Genomic DNA, 18,483 nt, shown 5'->3' on the forward strand with positions numbered 1-18,483 from the left:
ATAAAAATCACTTACCTAGCTCTTCATTTTCAATGACTTCAAATGTGGCCCAAATATCACCTTTTGTAGGAATAATATTTTTTATTGCTAATATATCATTAGTTAATTCTTCTGCTTCCATCACAGGAGATATCTGTAAGAGAAGTAATATTTCTTCTAAAAATGTGTTAGACACAGAAGTAGCCTTATGCTAGGCCAATAATATTCCCCATCCACCGTTTAGTGATATCCTGAATTTATTGGTTAAAACCAGCTTCCAAAATCCCATAGAGAAAACAGCATGTTTAGATCTTTTCCATAAAATGTACCTAAGTACGAAAAGAAAATACAATATAGACATGATATATTTTTAATCACTTACTGAGCAATTAGACCACTCAGAAGGAAAGAATGTACCCAATGACATGAGGAATGATCTTCACCAGACAATGAATCCAACAGTGGTCTAAATGTAAAACTTTTTACTCGTCAGTTCTATAATTAAGAGTGTAGAGTAACTTGGTTTATTCAGCCTAGATTCTAAATTATACACAGTCGGTGGTTATCAGTCATGCCAAAAAGCTCCAGGGTCTTGGAGGTCCGTGGTGTGCCCTGCCATGCCAAGTGACAGATGGTGGGATACCAAAGTATGCTGGAACCAGGATTCCAGGATGGATACCAGAGTCTGCAGTGCCAGCCTGGGGGTTGGCTCTACCGAAGTCCCAAAGCCTGAGTCCACTGTACAAGCACATCACCTCTTCGGGGACTTTTGGAATTTTTTATTTGCTGCTTCTTGTTTTTGCTTATGCCAATCTTAAGTCCATGCTGGCCAAAAGCAAAATGGCTTTCTTCAATTCGAATTTAGTTATAATGATGTTTTAAGCATGATAATACTGCAGTTGCAACTTGGTTTGCCCATTTTCAGTAAAAGGACGTCCCTACTAAAAGTTCCTTAGAAATGTATTTGTTTCCATTTCTCCTGCCCATAATTGCTCATAAGCATACTGCACATACATAAATAACAAAAAACCTATTTCACTGCAGGTAACTCGCAAAGTCTACCTTTTGTATTTTATGAAATTTAGTGCTTTTTTGGAATATAATTATACAATGAAGTTCACTATTTTCTATTTAGAAAAGCCCAAAGAAATAGAAACTTAAAAGAAAAAAAAATTTATTGTAGCATCTAGGAATAATAGAGAACATCAAGCAGTATGGAAGAGATGAATCATTTCAGTGATGCTGTTAATCTGCATGAATGTACAATATTTTTAAGGCTAGCCCTTTCTTAAAAAAATAATAAATTATTGAGAAATCCACTTGTGAAACAGGAAGCAGGAAGCACCTTGGTCTGAAACAGGAAGACCAGAACTCTATTCCTTGCATCAAGAGAGACCAAAAGCTCCTCTTTAGTAACACCTAAAACTCCACACTTGGGAAATTATTACTCTACAGAATATACAGATCAGTATACTGAACATCCAGTCGGGATTATGGCGACCCAGGTTTGTATTCTGGCCTTAGTATTCTTACTTCCCAGTTTCCATTCTTATAAACTTGGAACATCACCTGCTTCATCTACCTCCATGCATTTAGGTAATAATTAGCAGAGATAAATGTAACTAAAGGGTTTTGCAGAATCGTAAGCATTAAAACCTATATAATTGGTTTTAAATAGTTTCTGTTATTTTCTAAAAAGTATTTGGGGTTACTATAGGTGAAACTGGCAAGTCTTTTATCTAAACACACCAGATAACATAAGAACTTGGCTCAATTATAACTTCTGTTGTGACTTTAGAAAATAAAATTAAAATGTACTACTAAAGAGCCTGTGTATAGATTTAAGCCATGTGTTTTGAATACCTCCTCTAGCATTAGTGATTAACTTGTGCTAATTGATCTTTACTAGCTCCTCACATCTCTTATGATCAGCATTATGCATTCAGCATAAGAAATATGACATGGCCAATGAGTGGCAAGGCAAATGCTTCGTAAAGACAAAGCCTATAATTACAGTGTTAATATTTCAGCTTCATGTACCAAGTAATGTACTTAATTGGTATACAGTCACAATTCATAATCATTAGAAACACAAAACTTAAAATCAAAATATATTTAACTTAAGTCCAAATATATCTAATGTTGTGACTCTGTTTAATCCTGGACTTTAAAAATGATAAGTAGCTAAAGCTAAATTTCTGTTACATGGCAGAATGTCTATTGTTCATACAAATAAATCAGTCTTACCAAATAGCAACCTGAAATATCAGTTACTATCTGTAAGGCAGACAAATTACTAAATATAGTGGCATGAGAAAGATCTATTTTAAATTCATCACAAATGATTAGTACTCTCAAGGAATAAAAGAGTTATCCAAATAAATGTCCCAGAGTTATATTCAAATAAATTGGAAGACTGGATGCTAAAGTATAGAAAACAAGGGTGAGGGATTATTATTAATAGTAACAGCTCTAGTAGTAATAGTTATTTATTAAACACATGCTCAGCAATGTGCTAAGGGTTTTACATGCATTATCTTACAGAGTCCTCACATCAATGCTATGATGTAATACTGTGATTTTTTCTCATTCTACAGGTGAGAACACTGAGGCCTAGAGCAAATAATTTGTGTAATGTCAGGAAGCTAGGAAGGGGAAGAGCAAGTATTTAAGCTCGGGGTATTTTCCAGAACCTGAAGAAAATCTTAACACGTAATCCAAAGCACATAAGATGTTCTCTTTCCAAATGATTAAAATACAGAATTCCTGGGGGATATCAGTATAAAAAGTCTATGTTGGCAGTCGTTTGAACTGGAGAAGTAACATAAAATATAATAATGGAAAATTCAAAATATGTAAAATAATGCTAACATTTGTGACTTCCAACAGTCCTCTTTACAGCCGCCTTTAGAACTTACCCGAATTATAATACTACAGTCAGGTTCCTTCCTTTCTACATATACTTCAATTAACAAATCTCCAGCCTGGGAAACCTAGAAAAGGGCAGAGGTAGAAACAACACAGGTAAATATGTTGTAAAAACACACATTGAAACTGAAGACAGTTATAAAGCCCCAGGCATATTTTTGAATATTTTATAACAATGAAACAAGCTCAATTCCGCCGTTCGCAAGCATGATGTGCCCATTTCCAGACATGGTTAAGGACAAGGCATTTACACAAATGTTATAATCAGTAACAACAATCACAATGATTTTCTTTTTTATCTCTTACTCAGGAGCTTAGTGCTCTCAAACACCCTTACATTCTTCCTAAAATAATGAATCCAGCTACAATGGAAATATACTGGCCACGACAACAGAAGTCCTAGGAGCCATCAGCATGTACGTTAACAGGATAAACAAAATGAGGGGTGAAAACAAACCACATGTAATTTTGCTTCAAGCTGTAATGTGTGCATGATACCAATATTTAAAAGGCAAAATATGGCTTGCTACATTTTTAAAGAGAAGATATGCCTGAAAATTGAACTTTGAGAATAAACTATGTCAGAGCTATATTAAAACTACAAATAACATAAATTTAGAAATGAAAATAAAAGTGAGGTCATTCATGGAATATGGTAGACAATAAAAAGAAGTTTTTAATTATCTTTGGCCAAGAATTAAGTACTAATTTAGGTCACCATTATATCCCAAAAGACAGACTAAGTGAAGAAGATGCAAGCCTGAAAATAAAAGGCCTTAGGATATCATATCATAACTATGTAGATTAACCATATAGGAGGTTAACAAAGAACCAAATTAATCTATGAAAAATATTTTGAGTAACTTTTTTCAGAAGTTCCCTTAAGTTATGTAACCAATTAGAAACAATATCACCTGATTTAAATAAAAAAGATCATAATCAAGAAATAATTCTCAAATTAAATTTGCCTCAGCATAAAATCTAATGAGTAAACTTTGAGAAAAACATTAAAGGTGAACTTTGAAAAAGTTCCTTAATTTTTCTGGCATTACAGGCTTAGAAAAGCTTATTTCCAGTTTTTCCTCCTGACTTACAATGCTACAGATACATTCCAGTAAGGAAAACATACAGTTGACACTTTTGCTTTTCACTATGTTTGCATAAACAGCTCTCCAGGAAGGACACATTTTAAAACTTAAAAAGCAAATACAAAGAACTTATAGAGTGAAATAAAAAAGAAGAATAGGTAAGAAATTCAAACAGGGGTAAGACAAAGAGACTGAATGTCAGAAAAAAATACTCCAGAAGACAGTTTTAAATGAATTAGAGGAAAATTTTAAGTAAAAAAAAAAAACAGATTTTCCCAGACTCTTTTACTTATCATTTCCAAATACTGTATTTCTTGTTTTTACTTACTTATACAGACTGAATTGAAAGCATTCAAAACTTATTTCTTTATTATACTGTAAATATAAAAGATAAAAAACGCAAAAAGATACTCAAACCTTTTAAATAACAATGTAGATAGTATGGTCAGGGGTTACCTCTCAGCCTCACACAATCCTTTATTTCATGACTAAAGTCTTCCTCTCTGCTTCCCAAAAAAGTGAGAATTTAAGATAATTGATAATGAGCTAGATTTTTTAAGGTTAAAGCTAACTCCTTTGGAACCTGCATAATTACTCTGGGTCAAAATGGAGAAAATAATTCATTAATATCATAGTATTAGTACTGATCTAAGCCTTCCTCTATTTTTTTTTTTTTTTTTTGTATGGAATGACAGCTTCAATGACTCCTCTAGTTAGCTGTGGATATTTCAGGACTGAGGAGACTTTAGTTTCTAGCAAAAAAGCATTTGCCTCATTATCTATCTGTAAACAGAGCTCATTTGATCCATTTCTATCATTTATATTGGTACCCTGAATCCACTCTTAACTCCTAGTTACTAGAAGATGACTAATGATCAGCCTTAAGAAATTCCAGTGAATATTCAACAAACAAGCATAGTGCAACCGGAACACAAAAATCCAGTACAATGTGATTGAGGAAAACAGGACAGGATGTAGAAAAGTCAACTTAGGACAAAAATTAGAATGTGTTACAAAGATCACATTAGACGCATTCCATTAATACAATCATCTGAAAGCATGCAAAGCAAAAGCATATAAGAAATAATTTATAATTTCATAATAACAAAAAAGAATCACTAGGCTGTCTGAATTTTCAATTTACTCTAAGTATTTCTTTGGCTTTAAATGCTTCCTTTGAAATCCATTAGCATTTTCAGTCATGGTTTTTATACACAAAAGTTGATCTTACAAAGAAAACCTTGAGAGGTAAATTAAAACTGACTTTCCCTCTACTTTTAAAATTTTACATTAGCATATTTTGCATGTATGTATCAGGTTGCAGAATAACACAACCAATTTACTTAATTGTTGTTTTTTTCACCCATTACTTTTACTTTGCTTAAATTAGGAACTTGAAAATACACACAGCAAATATCTTTACTTACAATGGAAGTTTCTGTTTTGTTTAATTCTTTAGAGAGCTAACTATTACTACTCACTTGGGTGTCTTTCCACTTGGTAATAAAGCTATTTTCTATGTCCATTTGTTTGACTTGATCTTCTTTAACCTGTTTAAAATATAATTCGGGACATTCTAATAACGTAGAATACGAAGAGTGATGACACTCATCCTCATGTAATCTTCAGGAATTTAAATACCAACAACTTAAAAATAAATGAGAATGGCCATCGGAATCAGTATGAGCCCACATAGCTAGGTTGGAAATAAAATAAACAAGATAGAGTATCCTAAAGTTCAAAATATTTTATGATGACACTGCTTCAGGCTGCAATTGCATTGATGGAAGTTCTATTTCTTAGGAAACTTAAGCGAAGGCTCTGATGACTGGTTTAAGTTTATGCAGGTTGAGAAACAAAGCTCATTTATCAAACTGAAATGTTCATTAAGTGCTTATTAAATTTCCATCATTTAGGTAAAGTTTAACATAACTATGAAGATAACCATTTTATTAATGGAAAACTACAAATACAGAAAATAGAGACAGCATGTAAAGCCATACATCATATTTTTCTAAATCTTTATTTTCTCAGCATCAGATTATTGCGAAGAAGTTGCTATTGATCAAAAAACAGTGGACACATATAGAAAGAAGTAAAGAGGAGATCAAAGAGCAAAGACAATCCCACAATCTGGTGTCTATTCCTATGTGAATTAAGATACAGACTGTGATATTTTGTTTTATTAAAATAGCTCCTTTTTCTTGTCTTATGATAAGTGATTATAATAAGAATGTAAGAACTCTACAATGGTAACTGATTACACTAACCCTCTTGACGTCATGTGGTATAGCCATACTTCCAGAAAAGAAGTGGACTCATAAACACCATTTAAGGGAATGTTCAAAAGGTTAAATGACAAAATGGAGATGCTAGAACTAGTTATATAATAGAACTGGACCTTTCGCCCAAATCCACCAATTTGAATCCTGTGCTTATTTCCTCTAATTTTACTTCTTTGAACCAAGACATCATTCCTATTCCAACAGCTTTCTGATGAAACATGAAAATATTAACTTTATAAAATGGAAAATTAAAAAGTCAATTAAACCAGATTACTTAGTAAAATGCATAGAACAATAATATTTTAGAATGTGCTTTTTTTCCCCAATTGGTGACACAAGTAAAAGAAAAAACCAAAGTGCTTTCAACTGCAGAATTTAAGAGTCTGGTATTTATTAATGAATTGTTCAATGTATAACTTTATACCTCTAAGTAGATATAACTCATACACATGAAGAAAAAGAAAACACAAGCAAAAAATCCTGTAGATAGAAATATTCTGTCCAACAGACATCAGATGGTAAAAAGTTTTAAATGCAACCAAATTTAAATAATGACTATAGCTTAAAAGCTACTTATGCCTATTTTTTTTAAAATGACTATTCCTTATTTTACATATTTCTAAATATGAATAAAGATCTGAGTAATAACACCCTAAAACATATATATATATATATGTTGGCAAACAGTGACATTATAACCATTTTAACAAGGGCAGGATACAAAATATTTACCTCAAATATTTCTACATAATTATTAATTAGGTCCTCAATTACATTCACTTCTTCACTAGTTTGTCCTTCCGTTTGAAACAAACAGGATGAAAAGACCAAGGCCAAATTATGGGCATTCATGTGATTGATTTCTGAGCATTTCTGAACCCTGTTAGAGAAAAGCATAGTTCATTATGATACACTTCTATTTGGAAATTTCATAGAACAGGAAGCCAGTTTATCAATTTTTAAGCACATCAATATTGAAATTCTCTGATATAAAAGATACAGTAGTGACTTAAAAACACATGGTTCTTTCTTCCAAGTAGCTTATAATCTAGTTAAGAACATGAGAAAAAGTACTATTAAATGGATTAGTAAAAGTTACAAAGTCATACTTAATTGTTGATTTAGAGAAAGGGCTGACCATATCCAAACAATTGCAAACTATAAAACAACCTGTGGCCAAAGCATAGAAATATGCTTGCTGAATGGTGTAAAATGGTTTGTGGGGCTGCAGCATAGGAGGAGGAAATGGGGTAGGAGGTATGCAGAAAACAGGCAAAAAAGGTAGGTTATTAGGCATATAATTGACAGTTCCAAATTCCAGTTGCAAAGCTGGGCTAAATGTTCCCGTTAGTGCAAATCAAATGAGAAAGAATATTTGGGCACATGTGTCCATACAGTTATTCAAAATAAATGATCACAAAGTAGACTATTTTAAAATGCAATTACATTTTTTCCCCATGACACAAGTTTAACTATGTAACAAACCTACACTCTGTACCCATGAATTTAAAAGTTTACAAAAAAACCCAAAACAACTCCCTGAAGCATCATCCCCAAGAAAGGGAAAGTAACATTGCTAAAAATGTAACAGATGAGAACTGTAAGTGGCACACTCCCTCAAATGAACATAGTAACTCCATCAAATGAATGTAGTTAAGACTAAGCTGGACATTCCCATCTATGAAGAACACAGATTCAGGTAGCTACAAGAAAAGGTGAATAAACATGATAGCAATATACATGATAATGTAGGGAATTCATAATAAAATACCAAACTGCATGGCAGAGATGGTGCAACGGCAATCATCACATGTGATTTATAAGGTGCAAAAGGGGCTGGAATTTAATAGAAGAGGATGTAATAATTGTGAACATCCCTCTCAAAACAATGTCTACGCTTTCACACTACACTTAATTGTAAACATCTGGAAAATTCATCTGCATGTCTGTCTCTGTTACTAGAATCTAAGTATCTCACAGTCAGAAACTCTTTAATCCCATTGTGAATGGAATTTAGTGGATATTACTGATGGCAGAAATGGTCTTTTAGCTAGGGTAGGGATTGAATTAAATGCTAAATCAACTTGTCCTCATCCAAATTTTCCTCTCAATCTTTTAAGGACATTATCTTTAAGGACATTCCTGTATTTCTTGAGACTTCCTTCTGTAATATCATCCCCTTTGGCACTTTTCACTTCTCTTGTCTTTAGTTTAAGCGGCTGCCTTAGTTTCTGGGACAAAATAGGTATAATATAGTGTTTCCTTTTCTTCCTTTACTTCTCTGCTCCGAGGTGTTAACATTTCCAATGTTCCATATTCAGCTTGACCAGTCCCTTCTCCTCCGGGTCTTCTCATCAGAAACTCAACAAAACTGTTTCCTAGTTAGCTTATCTGCCTCTATGCTACATCTTCCCTACCAATCCCATCATAGGGATTATTATCCTAAAACATTTGATCAGTTACTTTTATCACTTAAAGGATAAAATTCAAATGTTTTTGCATGACCTACAAAGTCTTCCACAACTTCCTGCCAGCCAACTATAACCCTCTCATCTCCTAGTACTCCTATGTCCCAGACATTATCCTTCACTCATTTCTCATACTCTTCTTTCACGCCCAGTTCATATGTCTCTTTAAATCTGAAGACCGATGCATCCCCCGGACCACAACGCGCAATGAATCGTTCAATTTATCCTCTATAATTCCATGCTGCATGCTAACATTCTCTATATTAAAGTTTGTCTCAACGTCTCATAGGCATAGAGATAGGACTATATAATGTAGACTATATTTGTATGAAGCAGTAAGAAAATCAGTTTTACAATAATGGAGCTGATATAAATGAGAAGTAGTGGTTGGGAAAGAAAAGAACAAGAGGAAAGAACACAAATTGTGAAAGATTTCTAAAGGGACACTGCAAATAAGGTACTTTTAGCAAAATCCAGCTTTACAGAAATTTATTCAAGCGAGTATTTCATCCATTCAGCGAGCGACAATATATTCTTTAATCAAAATTTACATTTATTTAAGTTTTTGTAATAATTCTTGCTAAGATTAAAAAAAAAACAGTTTTAACTTAAAAGGTTATTTTCAAATGTCCTCATCCTTCAGACCTCATTTGTAAAGGCACCATTATATTCCTTATAGCTTTCCAAATGCAAGGAGACTTTCATGCCTTGACATAGAAAATTGTTTTTGATTTTTAAAATTTCCTCATTGTATCAATAGCCTGATACCAAAATATAAAGGTCAGTTAAGATATAAACTGATAATAAAGAAATGTCCGCCATGAGAAAATACTGTCCTCACAGACAGATCCTTGTTACAAAATTCTGGTCCTTGCACATCGTTCATTCTCCAGCTTCCAAACCAATTGAGTTTTAAAATTCTTGCTTATGCATCAGATGCCTTTGAGGATACTGTATATGATCAGTTCTGATTAAGAAATTACTAGCACTATTTATCTGTAAATGTGACTTAATTACAGAAAGACAGACTAACATGAGCTCTTATGATATGTAGAAAGATTCACAATCACATAAGAAATAGTGACTTATTGAGTGCTGTGTTTGAAATGTCTAGAAAAGTTCATTCATCTACCCACCTATACAGGTGTTCAATGATAGCTGCTAGTGTTGCTCGGTTGACCCCTGGAAGAGAACGTATAAATGCTCCATATTTTTTAATTCTTTCCTTGTCATCTTGCGCATCTGGAGGGGGAAAAAAAACAATTTTGAGGCCTAAACTAATTATCAATGTTATGAATTCGTCTATCAGCAGTACTGTAAAATAGTCACAAACAAACGCATTTTAATAAGTGATACAATCAAGTTTCAGTAGACAATTGTTCGAAGTTCTAAAGTAATTTTCTATCAATCTGGAAAAGTATTTATTTACATAACATTCCAGCACTATGTGCTCCAGTTCTTATAATTTATAATTGAAAACAAATAACTTTTAAAATACAAGATTAGGAGGGATTGTATTTTTTTATCTTCTACTTTATGGAATACTGAACTTTAACTTAATGGGAATACATTCAATTAACTATTCAAACTGGAGTACAAACTGAAGAATTAAGCCAAAAGTATTTTAACTCTGGCTAAGGAAATGTTTTATCAATTGTATTTGAAAATGACATTTCTGATTTTTGTTTCTCACGAAATTATAAAAATATTTCCAAAGCTATGAACCATCCTGGAACTATGAACTATACAGCACCCCTTCGATCCAGGTAAAGTGTACTTTCAAATCTTTTGAAAAGGTGAGACTACAATGGAAGAAGTCAAGCCCAGTCCTTAATAACTACAATCTGGATTTAGAGGATGACAGACCTCCTGCTTTTGTCATGAACAGAAATTTGTTGGTTCATGGAGAGGAGGATGAAAAGGAATTACCCTCCACTCACCTAACTCCAAGAAGGCAAATATCTGGAGAAACTAGAGACAGGAACCCCCCCCAAAATCTAGACTCTCTGTAGAGGACATGCACTGACAGTTTAGCCTATACCACCTGACAGTGGAAATAGATCATTCTTCAAATAAATCACTTGTGCTGACTTGATAACTCAAGGAGACCACACTTATTATTTCCTCTCAATTCGCAACTATCTTTGGATACAAGATTATTTTATTTCTTGCTTAGCCTTACCTCTTCTGTTCACAGAAAATCAGCAGCACACTAATGTTGTCTTAAAAGTACAAAGTCACTTGTAAAGGACATTAGGATCCCTGGCTAGGTAAGAAACTCGGTATGACACAGTTTTCAAGTGCACTCCTATTCAAAATTGCAAGTGATATCTCTTTTGTCCTGATTTAGACTGTACATGAGATCAATAACCATACACATGAGTATCCTGAATTAAGTGCACTAGTAGATGACTCTCTATAAGAAAGAGGAGGAAACACCCAAATTACATTCAAAGACATTACTGGAAATTAATTATGTATAATTCTCAGTATAATCTCAACATTTATCCTCATGTTATCTAGTTTCTAACTGTAGGATAAATTGCATTTATTCCTTAAAATTTAACACTACTATGCTTAAAACAAAAAGTCATGCTAGTACACACATTTTCACACATCTTATAAAATAGATATTTTCAAAATAAAGCTAAATAAATTGAAAGTAAAACTCAGGAAAGATTTCAGGCCATATAGAAAATACAATGAGCAATTCAACTAGACACAGAATTTAACAGTGTTCCTAGAACAGATCATATGTCGTATAAATATAGGTGGTACATGGCTATAAGGCATTCTCTACCTCAAGTACACAGTGCGTCAAAAGAGTTTTATGAATTCACTCAGAGGGTACTGGTTTATTCTTTTCAGGTCCAACATGGCCACTATTGAAGGGTCTGGCCGAACTATATTGTTTGCAAAAGCAAAGGAGTTAAAGGTTACTTGACCCAGTATTCAAAGCCTTCTCCAAATAAATTCTCAAAGAATTCACAGGCAAGGCAAAGGTGAACACATTCTTTTCGTACACACTCTGACCCCTGCTGACTGCCTCGTTCTGGTAGACTGACAGCAGTGAAGACTTGTTTGTCACTCAGTTTGACAACTTTAGCAAATGTGTATTTGTCACCTGTTGTTGTTGTTTTTAAAGAGGCAGCGTCTCAGCTCTGTCACCCAGGCTGGAATACAGTGGCACCACCACAACTCACTGAAGCCTGGAATTCCTGGGCTCCTGTGATCCTCCCACCTCAGTCCTCAGAATAGCTGAGACTACAGGAGCACATCACCATGCCTGAGTTAACGCTTTTTTTTTTTTTTTTTTTTGCAGACACAAGGTCTCACTATGTCGTCCAGGCTGGTCTCGAACTCCTGGCCTCAAGCTATTCTCCTGCCTTGGCCTCCCCAAATGCTGGGATTATAGTCGTGAGCCACCATGCCCAGCCTTGCCATGTACTACTGATAACCAATTTTATAATAAAGACAAATTATAAGTCTTTATGAAATAGAGATACTCTAAACAGCTTCACACATTTCAATAAAACTTTCTTAAAACAAAAATGAGGGTTGCAGGGTAACTGAGATTAAAGCAATGTATTTATCTCTGCATTTTATATCTTAGAAAATTATATAATCAAGTATTCTTGGTATTACAGTGAACCCTACTGATTTGAGAAACAGAAGGCAAATGAAAGACTTCTGACAGGTAGTTGTATCATGAGAAACTTTATTTTCGTTATAATGCTACTCTTCCTGACACTAACTAGGGTCATTCTTGGGATAATTTTCAAACTGTGCGTGTTTTGTGACATCATTTCAAAAATATCTTTAAATATATCAATTGTTTTAGATCAAACAAATACTTTCAATGAGGAAAATTACTTCTCATTAGAGGAATGCCATGTGACCAGATTCAAAAGCCATTTTCCAAATCTTGAAACAGATTAAATATATACGAGACAAACATATTATAATTATAGACTAATTCAAAAGTAAGTTTTAAAACCTAGAACAATGGAGGACTGAAAATTATCATTTGGAAAATATTATAGATATATGAGAAATGGTTATGGTGTATTAATAAAAATAAAAATGTTATATACATAAATTACAAAAGTAGAGAAAAGGACTATAATATGGATAAACAAAAGCATCTTTATTAAAAAGGTGGAATTAAAGGCAATATTTACATTTAAGTCTTTGTTATTGTAATGTTTCAATAAAAGGACTTGTTTACAGGCTTTACTGAAATTAATTTGACCCACGAGGGATTTAATCAACTCCTTTCCTGGGTCATCTCTTAATTAGCTTCTCTTACAGTGTATAACAAAATTCTATTTCATTAGATGGAATCTAGGATAAATGAAGCAACAGTTAAAAACTGTTATACACTATCTTGCAAAATGAATCATATAGTAAATGCTTCATTTTATTTTTGATGGGAAATTAGTAGCACACATGGACTTGAGTATAACATTCCAAAGTTAAAGCAAAGTATGACCTAAGAAATCGACTGAAAAACAAGTATATACCAAATGATTGAGCAAATATTTTTAATTTCTCTTGAGATAGACTGAAACAGCTATTGATATTTATACAATTTCTGTTCTAAGCCATTATGTACATTTTTTCTTTCAATTAAAATTTCGACTAATCAAAAAAGTCTAAGTATTAAAAGGCAAGCATGTATTATGGTCTGTATAATATATATACACACACACACATATCTATATATATATATCTGTATAAATGTTACCTAAAGCAGAGATCCAGTATGGGTAGAGCTCCTTGGTAAGCAGTGCATCATCAATGTCAGAGAGAAAACTTTTCAACACACCCGTCACATCTTCAAGCTGATGTTTTCCAGCCCTCAATTTAAAGCTTCTTGCATCCTTTTTGAAACTCTCCAGGAGTTCACTTATATGCAAAGGATCACCATTCTTCTGATAGATATATTTACATCCTAAACCTTTGTTAAAAATATTATATTTTTAAAGTCTAAATACAAAAGCCAGTTTGATATTTTAAAAATGAAACAAATGTTTGTGTTGAGATGATGAGTAAGATGATGAAATCATTACACAACAGATGATATAAACATGCATGAGCAGGAAAGGCTTCTTATCCCTCATTTTAGTATTTAAAATGTAAACCTAATGAGCAAATCATCGCAGACTCAGCTTTTAGCAAGCTCCTGATCAGTCCTTCCTCCAGCTCTCCATAGTACCTTTTTCAAATGTTCTTTTACTTAAAGTGCCCTGTCTTCACTTAGTCTCCCAGCAAACAACTTACTTCCATTTCTCACTGACAAAAGTGAGCCTCTCTGGTATAAATGTCATCACCCTCCTGCCCCGATATTGTATATTAATTTCTGAATGCTCCCATCTTCACCTTATTTCCTGTGGAGATTTGGGTTACCTCTTTTTCATGGTTACTGATTCATGAAGTGCTCCATACCAAATAAAAGGGGCAGTGGTTAGGAGGAAGAGTGATGATAACAATGACAATAATTCAAACTCCAAAAGCCTCCCTTGCCTCCTCCCAGGCTTCTTCTCCCTGTTCCTTTCACAACCAGGCTGAATTTCCTATATTTATTCCTTCTACCATCTCACAAGCCTGTTAATCCTTTGACCACACAATCTTGCATCTCTGCCCAATCCCCATTCTGTTGGGGTCACCCTTCATCAAGAATATTAACAACGTTCTTTTTTTCTGGATGCTTTTCAGTTTTTATCTAGGGAGAACTCCTTGCAGCATTTGACATTCTGAATGAAACTGTGTAAATTCTTTTAACCCCATAACTTTCATGACATCATTATTTCATATCTCTTTTTTTCTCCCTTCCCTCTGATTGCTCTCTCAGTCTTCTAACTTTTTCTGCTCATCTAATACTTAGTGGTCATCCCAGGGATCCTTCCTCAATTCTCTTCTCTTCCTGCCCACTGGGTGAGAACCCATCCAACCTCATAACTTCTACATAAATATTTTAACTCAGGTTTTAATTTCCATGATTTTATACATACACATATATATACACACACCATTACATATACATGTAACATATACACATACACCCATACATCTTATGGCAAATAAAAATAACCCAAAGGAATTAATTCTCTTGCCCTGTTTACTACCTCACTTTCCACCCCCACCATGTTCTTTATCTTGTTCCTCTCTACCTCAATATATGGCATTGCCTTCTTCCTAGCCCTTTACAAGTCAGAGTATTTATTTCTCAATCAGCACATTAAAAACAAAAAAATGCAGTACTGCATCACATAGATTCTTCATCATGATCTCACTCTCACAACTGTCCTCTCCTTTCCATCCCATATGCTATTATTTGTGCACTGAGTTCTTACTACATTGTCACAACTCCTTGCCCATATTTTTACGCAGCCCTCTGTGTGTCTCAACAATGATAAAACAGCATGATCTAAAATTCAGTTCTGTATGTGTTACCAACAAGCTTAAAAATCCGAATACTGCCCTCTTGCTGCCTATGAGGCAAAGTTTGAGGATTTTAGTTTGTATATTAAACCTTACCTGACTTGGTCTAACCTGTTGCCTTTTATATTGATTGACTCCTTCTCCTTACACTAAGCTCTGACCACATTTAATACCACAAAGCTCCCAGCACAAAATTTGTGACTCTATACCTTGGCACACACTTTTTCTCCTCCTAGAATCCCTATCCTCTTCTCCTAACTAGCTCCCATTTTCTCTTAGGGCTCATGGTAAGCACTGTGCTTTACCTATGAAGCTCTATGATACCACACCTTCTCTGGGTGAAATTTACCCCTACACCATGGACACCGGAAGCACCCCCTGAACCTCCTTACTAGAGAATTTTAACACTGACTTGTAACTGCTCATGTATTTGTCTCTTATTCATAAATCTGCAAACTTCTAGAAGGCAAAAATGATGTCTTATTTTCTGTGACATATCTCTGTGTATATCCAGCAGTTACACAGTGCCTAGAACTACTCTGCAGGTATTCAATAAATGACTACGTAATGCAAGAATAAGCAAGTTCTACAAAAATCAATACTGACTAGGCGTCTGAGATAATATATCCCTGGCTGAATGAATTTCTAATAGCTGGCACTCAAGTAAGTTAACTGAAAAATAATTTGAACATAATGTTGTTTATATAATTGAAATAATTTTCCCCAAGAACTAGTGTAATTTACTTTTTAAAAATTAAAGCCCTAAAAGTCATCCTATGAACTCAGTCAAGTTCAAACTTTGACACAATGACACAATGAGCACAGAAAATTGGTCTTGAGATTTCAACCCACAGCTCAGGAGGTTCAAAATAATTGCTACCATGAAACCATCTGCATCCTATAATCACTGGGTATTTTCTAAGTTCCTGCCAAATCTTTCTTCAATACATGCTGGTAGCACTGAGGTTTCCCCAATGTTCTGAATATAAATATATATATATATATGACATAAACATACTACATAGCAGGAAGCTTCTTACTGTAGTGCCCAATATGTGATTATTTATATACTTTCAGTAGATATATAATACAAACACAATTTTATATATAATTACATATAATATAAAAATATATGATACTTACATTTATATTATACATATGTTATATGACTATATGTATGTGTATATATGAATATATGTATGTACACATATGTGTGTATATATTTAAGTGTGTGTGTATATATCTATTTATATAAACACAATCCTTCATTGGCTTCATTATTCTAACATGCAAGTGAAGGCATCTTGTAATAGATGTATAAAGTTGTTATAATATATGAGTTTTAGTTGAAAAAAATCTAATGCTGAATTATTTTAAACCCAAATAAACACAAGGAAAATTCTGATTTCCCTAGAAAAACATTAAATTGCCTACATCAGAGCTAGTCAAGGTATTTTAATTATTTCTTGCTTAAGAAAGGCCTTATGTCATTATGAAACTAACATGTTGTGAAGATTCCCAATGAGGTTATGCTGTTAAAACATAACATATATGTGATTCATGTGTATCTGCAAAATGTACACTAACACTGAATGGCTGTAACAAATAAAGGTAACATTCTCCTTCCTCCATTTTTTAACAGATGATTATAGCTAGGAAGAAAAACACGAACATACTATCATAGCAGGAAACTTCTTATAGTAATGCCCAAATATGTGATTATGTATATATTTTCAGTAGATATATCATAAAAACACAATGAATCTGGACATTAATAATTGCACTTGCATTACATACAAAGTAAGTAAAATACTTAAAATGACACTCTCCCTAGAACAAGAGATTAAAATATGCCTAAGTTTAATTTCTGAAAAGTGTTTTCTTTATACATATCATTAGTTTGATATTTTGTTACATATCAGTGTATTGTCAGTTTCCCATACTAGAAGATATGATTCATAGCTTTGTCTTGAACTTTTTACTTCCACTACTATGTTTCTAAGAGTGAGACCAGTGACTGGCATACAATAAGCACTTGATAAAGAAACAATTAACTAATAATACAATGCTCTACTGCAGCCCTCACTACTTATATCTTCTTTTCAAATTAAAAACACCCAAAGATACCTCTAATATAAGGAGAACAAAAAAAATTAATACAATCCAAAATATCAAATCATTTTCCTCTTTTCCACATTTGTAATCTAAATAAATGGCATTTACCTACAGGTTAAAAGGGCTCGTGGCAACAGTTTAACATTTTCACATTTAAAATAGCATCAAGAAATTTACAGTATGAAAGATATATGCAATAAAAGGAATTTGGAGAACTCATAACCATTTGAAAATAAACATGAAGAAAAGAGGATATCTTTCAGGTATATCTAAAATACTAAACATAGCATATAAAACTGACATGAAGCTGGACCATGGTACAGATCAACGTGTTTTTTATTTGCAGACTATTCATTGAAACATCTGTTGAAAATAAGCAAAAATTGCGAAAATTAATAGCTATGCTTCTGAACATAAACTACATGCACACTTTATGTATGCCAAAGGAAGCAAATTATTTTACATATTGTTCCACAGTTCATCACTTCTAAAAACATGCTTAGACGTGTTGTGTCACTGTAGGCTTTAATCTAGCCTTGTAATCTCTGAAAGATAGTCTTCAATCTACTATTTTTTCTTACTTGAATAAAACATGTAATCTACTATTTTTATGTACATATTATAATTTAGATTATTTCAATATGTTATTTAATATTTTATGCATGTAAAGGAAGGAGGAAATGGTAAAAATATATGGTATAGTTTAAACGAGTCTTATTGGGAGAAGGAATGGTAATTAGCTGAACAGTAAATCTGCCTTTATTTTTCACTAGTGTACTTACAATATAAAGGGTTTCAATTCAGTCCAATAGAGGTACCACTTAAAAACCTGTAAGAATGATATGATCAGTTCTAGAGGTTGAATAAAAACTCAGTGATACTCACCATACTGTGTAACAAATGCTATACAGCTGTTCACTATAATGGGAACGTCATTTTTGCTGAGCTGCTGATCTTGTAAAGCATTACCATCTGTACCTGCTGCTTTTTCAATTGCAGTATGCCAGACTGTGAAATCCAACTTGGTATGCCCATGGATGTATAATGTTCTGTTAAAAGTTTAAAAAGCATTTCAAATTATAATTTTGCTCTTTAAAAAAATCTTATTCCAAGACAGATTACCCTAAAATCCACACAATTGTGATCCTATCTTACCTATTACAAGAAAAACTCTTC

At 33.3% G+C, this 18,483-nt stretch overlaps 1 protein-coding gene across 5 annotated transcripts in view; it reads right to left on the minus strand.

Annotated features, from left to right (window-relative positions):
- The window catches only part of ARAP2 (ArfGAP with RhoGAP domain, ankyrin repeat and PH domain 2), a 178,468-nt gene that overhangs the window by 47,390 nt on the left and 112,595 nt on the right, over positions 1 to 18,483 (minus strand). For 4 of the 5 annotated variants that reach the window (XM_028848385.2, XM_015138193.3, XM_028848383.2 and 1 more), the window contains exons 20-26: positions 18,193 to 18,356; positions 13,496 to 13,708; positions 9,885 to 9,990; positions 7,013 to 7,160; positions 5,477 to 5,545; positions 2,898 to 2,972; positions 16 to 133 (exon numbers count right to left, since the gene is read on the minus strand). In XM_028848385.2, coding sequence (XP_028704218.2) covers positions 16 to 133; positions 2,898 to 2,972; positions 5,477 to 5,545; positions 7,013 to 7,160; positions 9,885 to 9,990; positions 13,496 to 13,708; positions 18,193 to 18,356 — 893 coding nt within the window. The remainder of the gene's footprint in view (positions 1 to 15; positions 134 to 2,897; positions 2,973 to 5,476; positions 5,546 to 7,012; positions 7,161 to 9,884; positions 9,991 to 13,495; positions 13,709 to 18,192; positions 18,357 to 18,483) is intronic. The other variant, XM_028848386.2, reaches the window with a different exon arrangement.

The sequence above is a fragment of the Macaca mulatta genome, chromosome 5 (genome assembly GCF_049350105.2).
Source record: "Macaca mulatta isolate MMU2019108-1 chromosome 5, T2T-MMU8v2.0, whole genome shotgun sequence".
NCBI lineage: Eukaryota > Metazoa > Chordata > Mammalia > Primates > Cercopithecidae > Macaca > Macaca mulatta.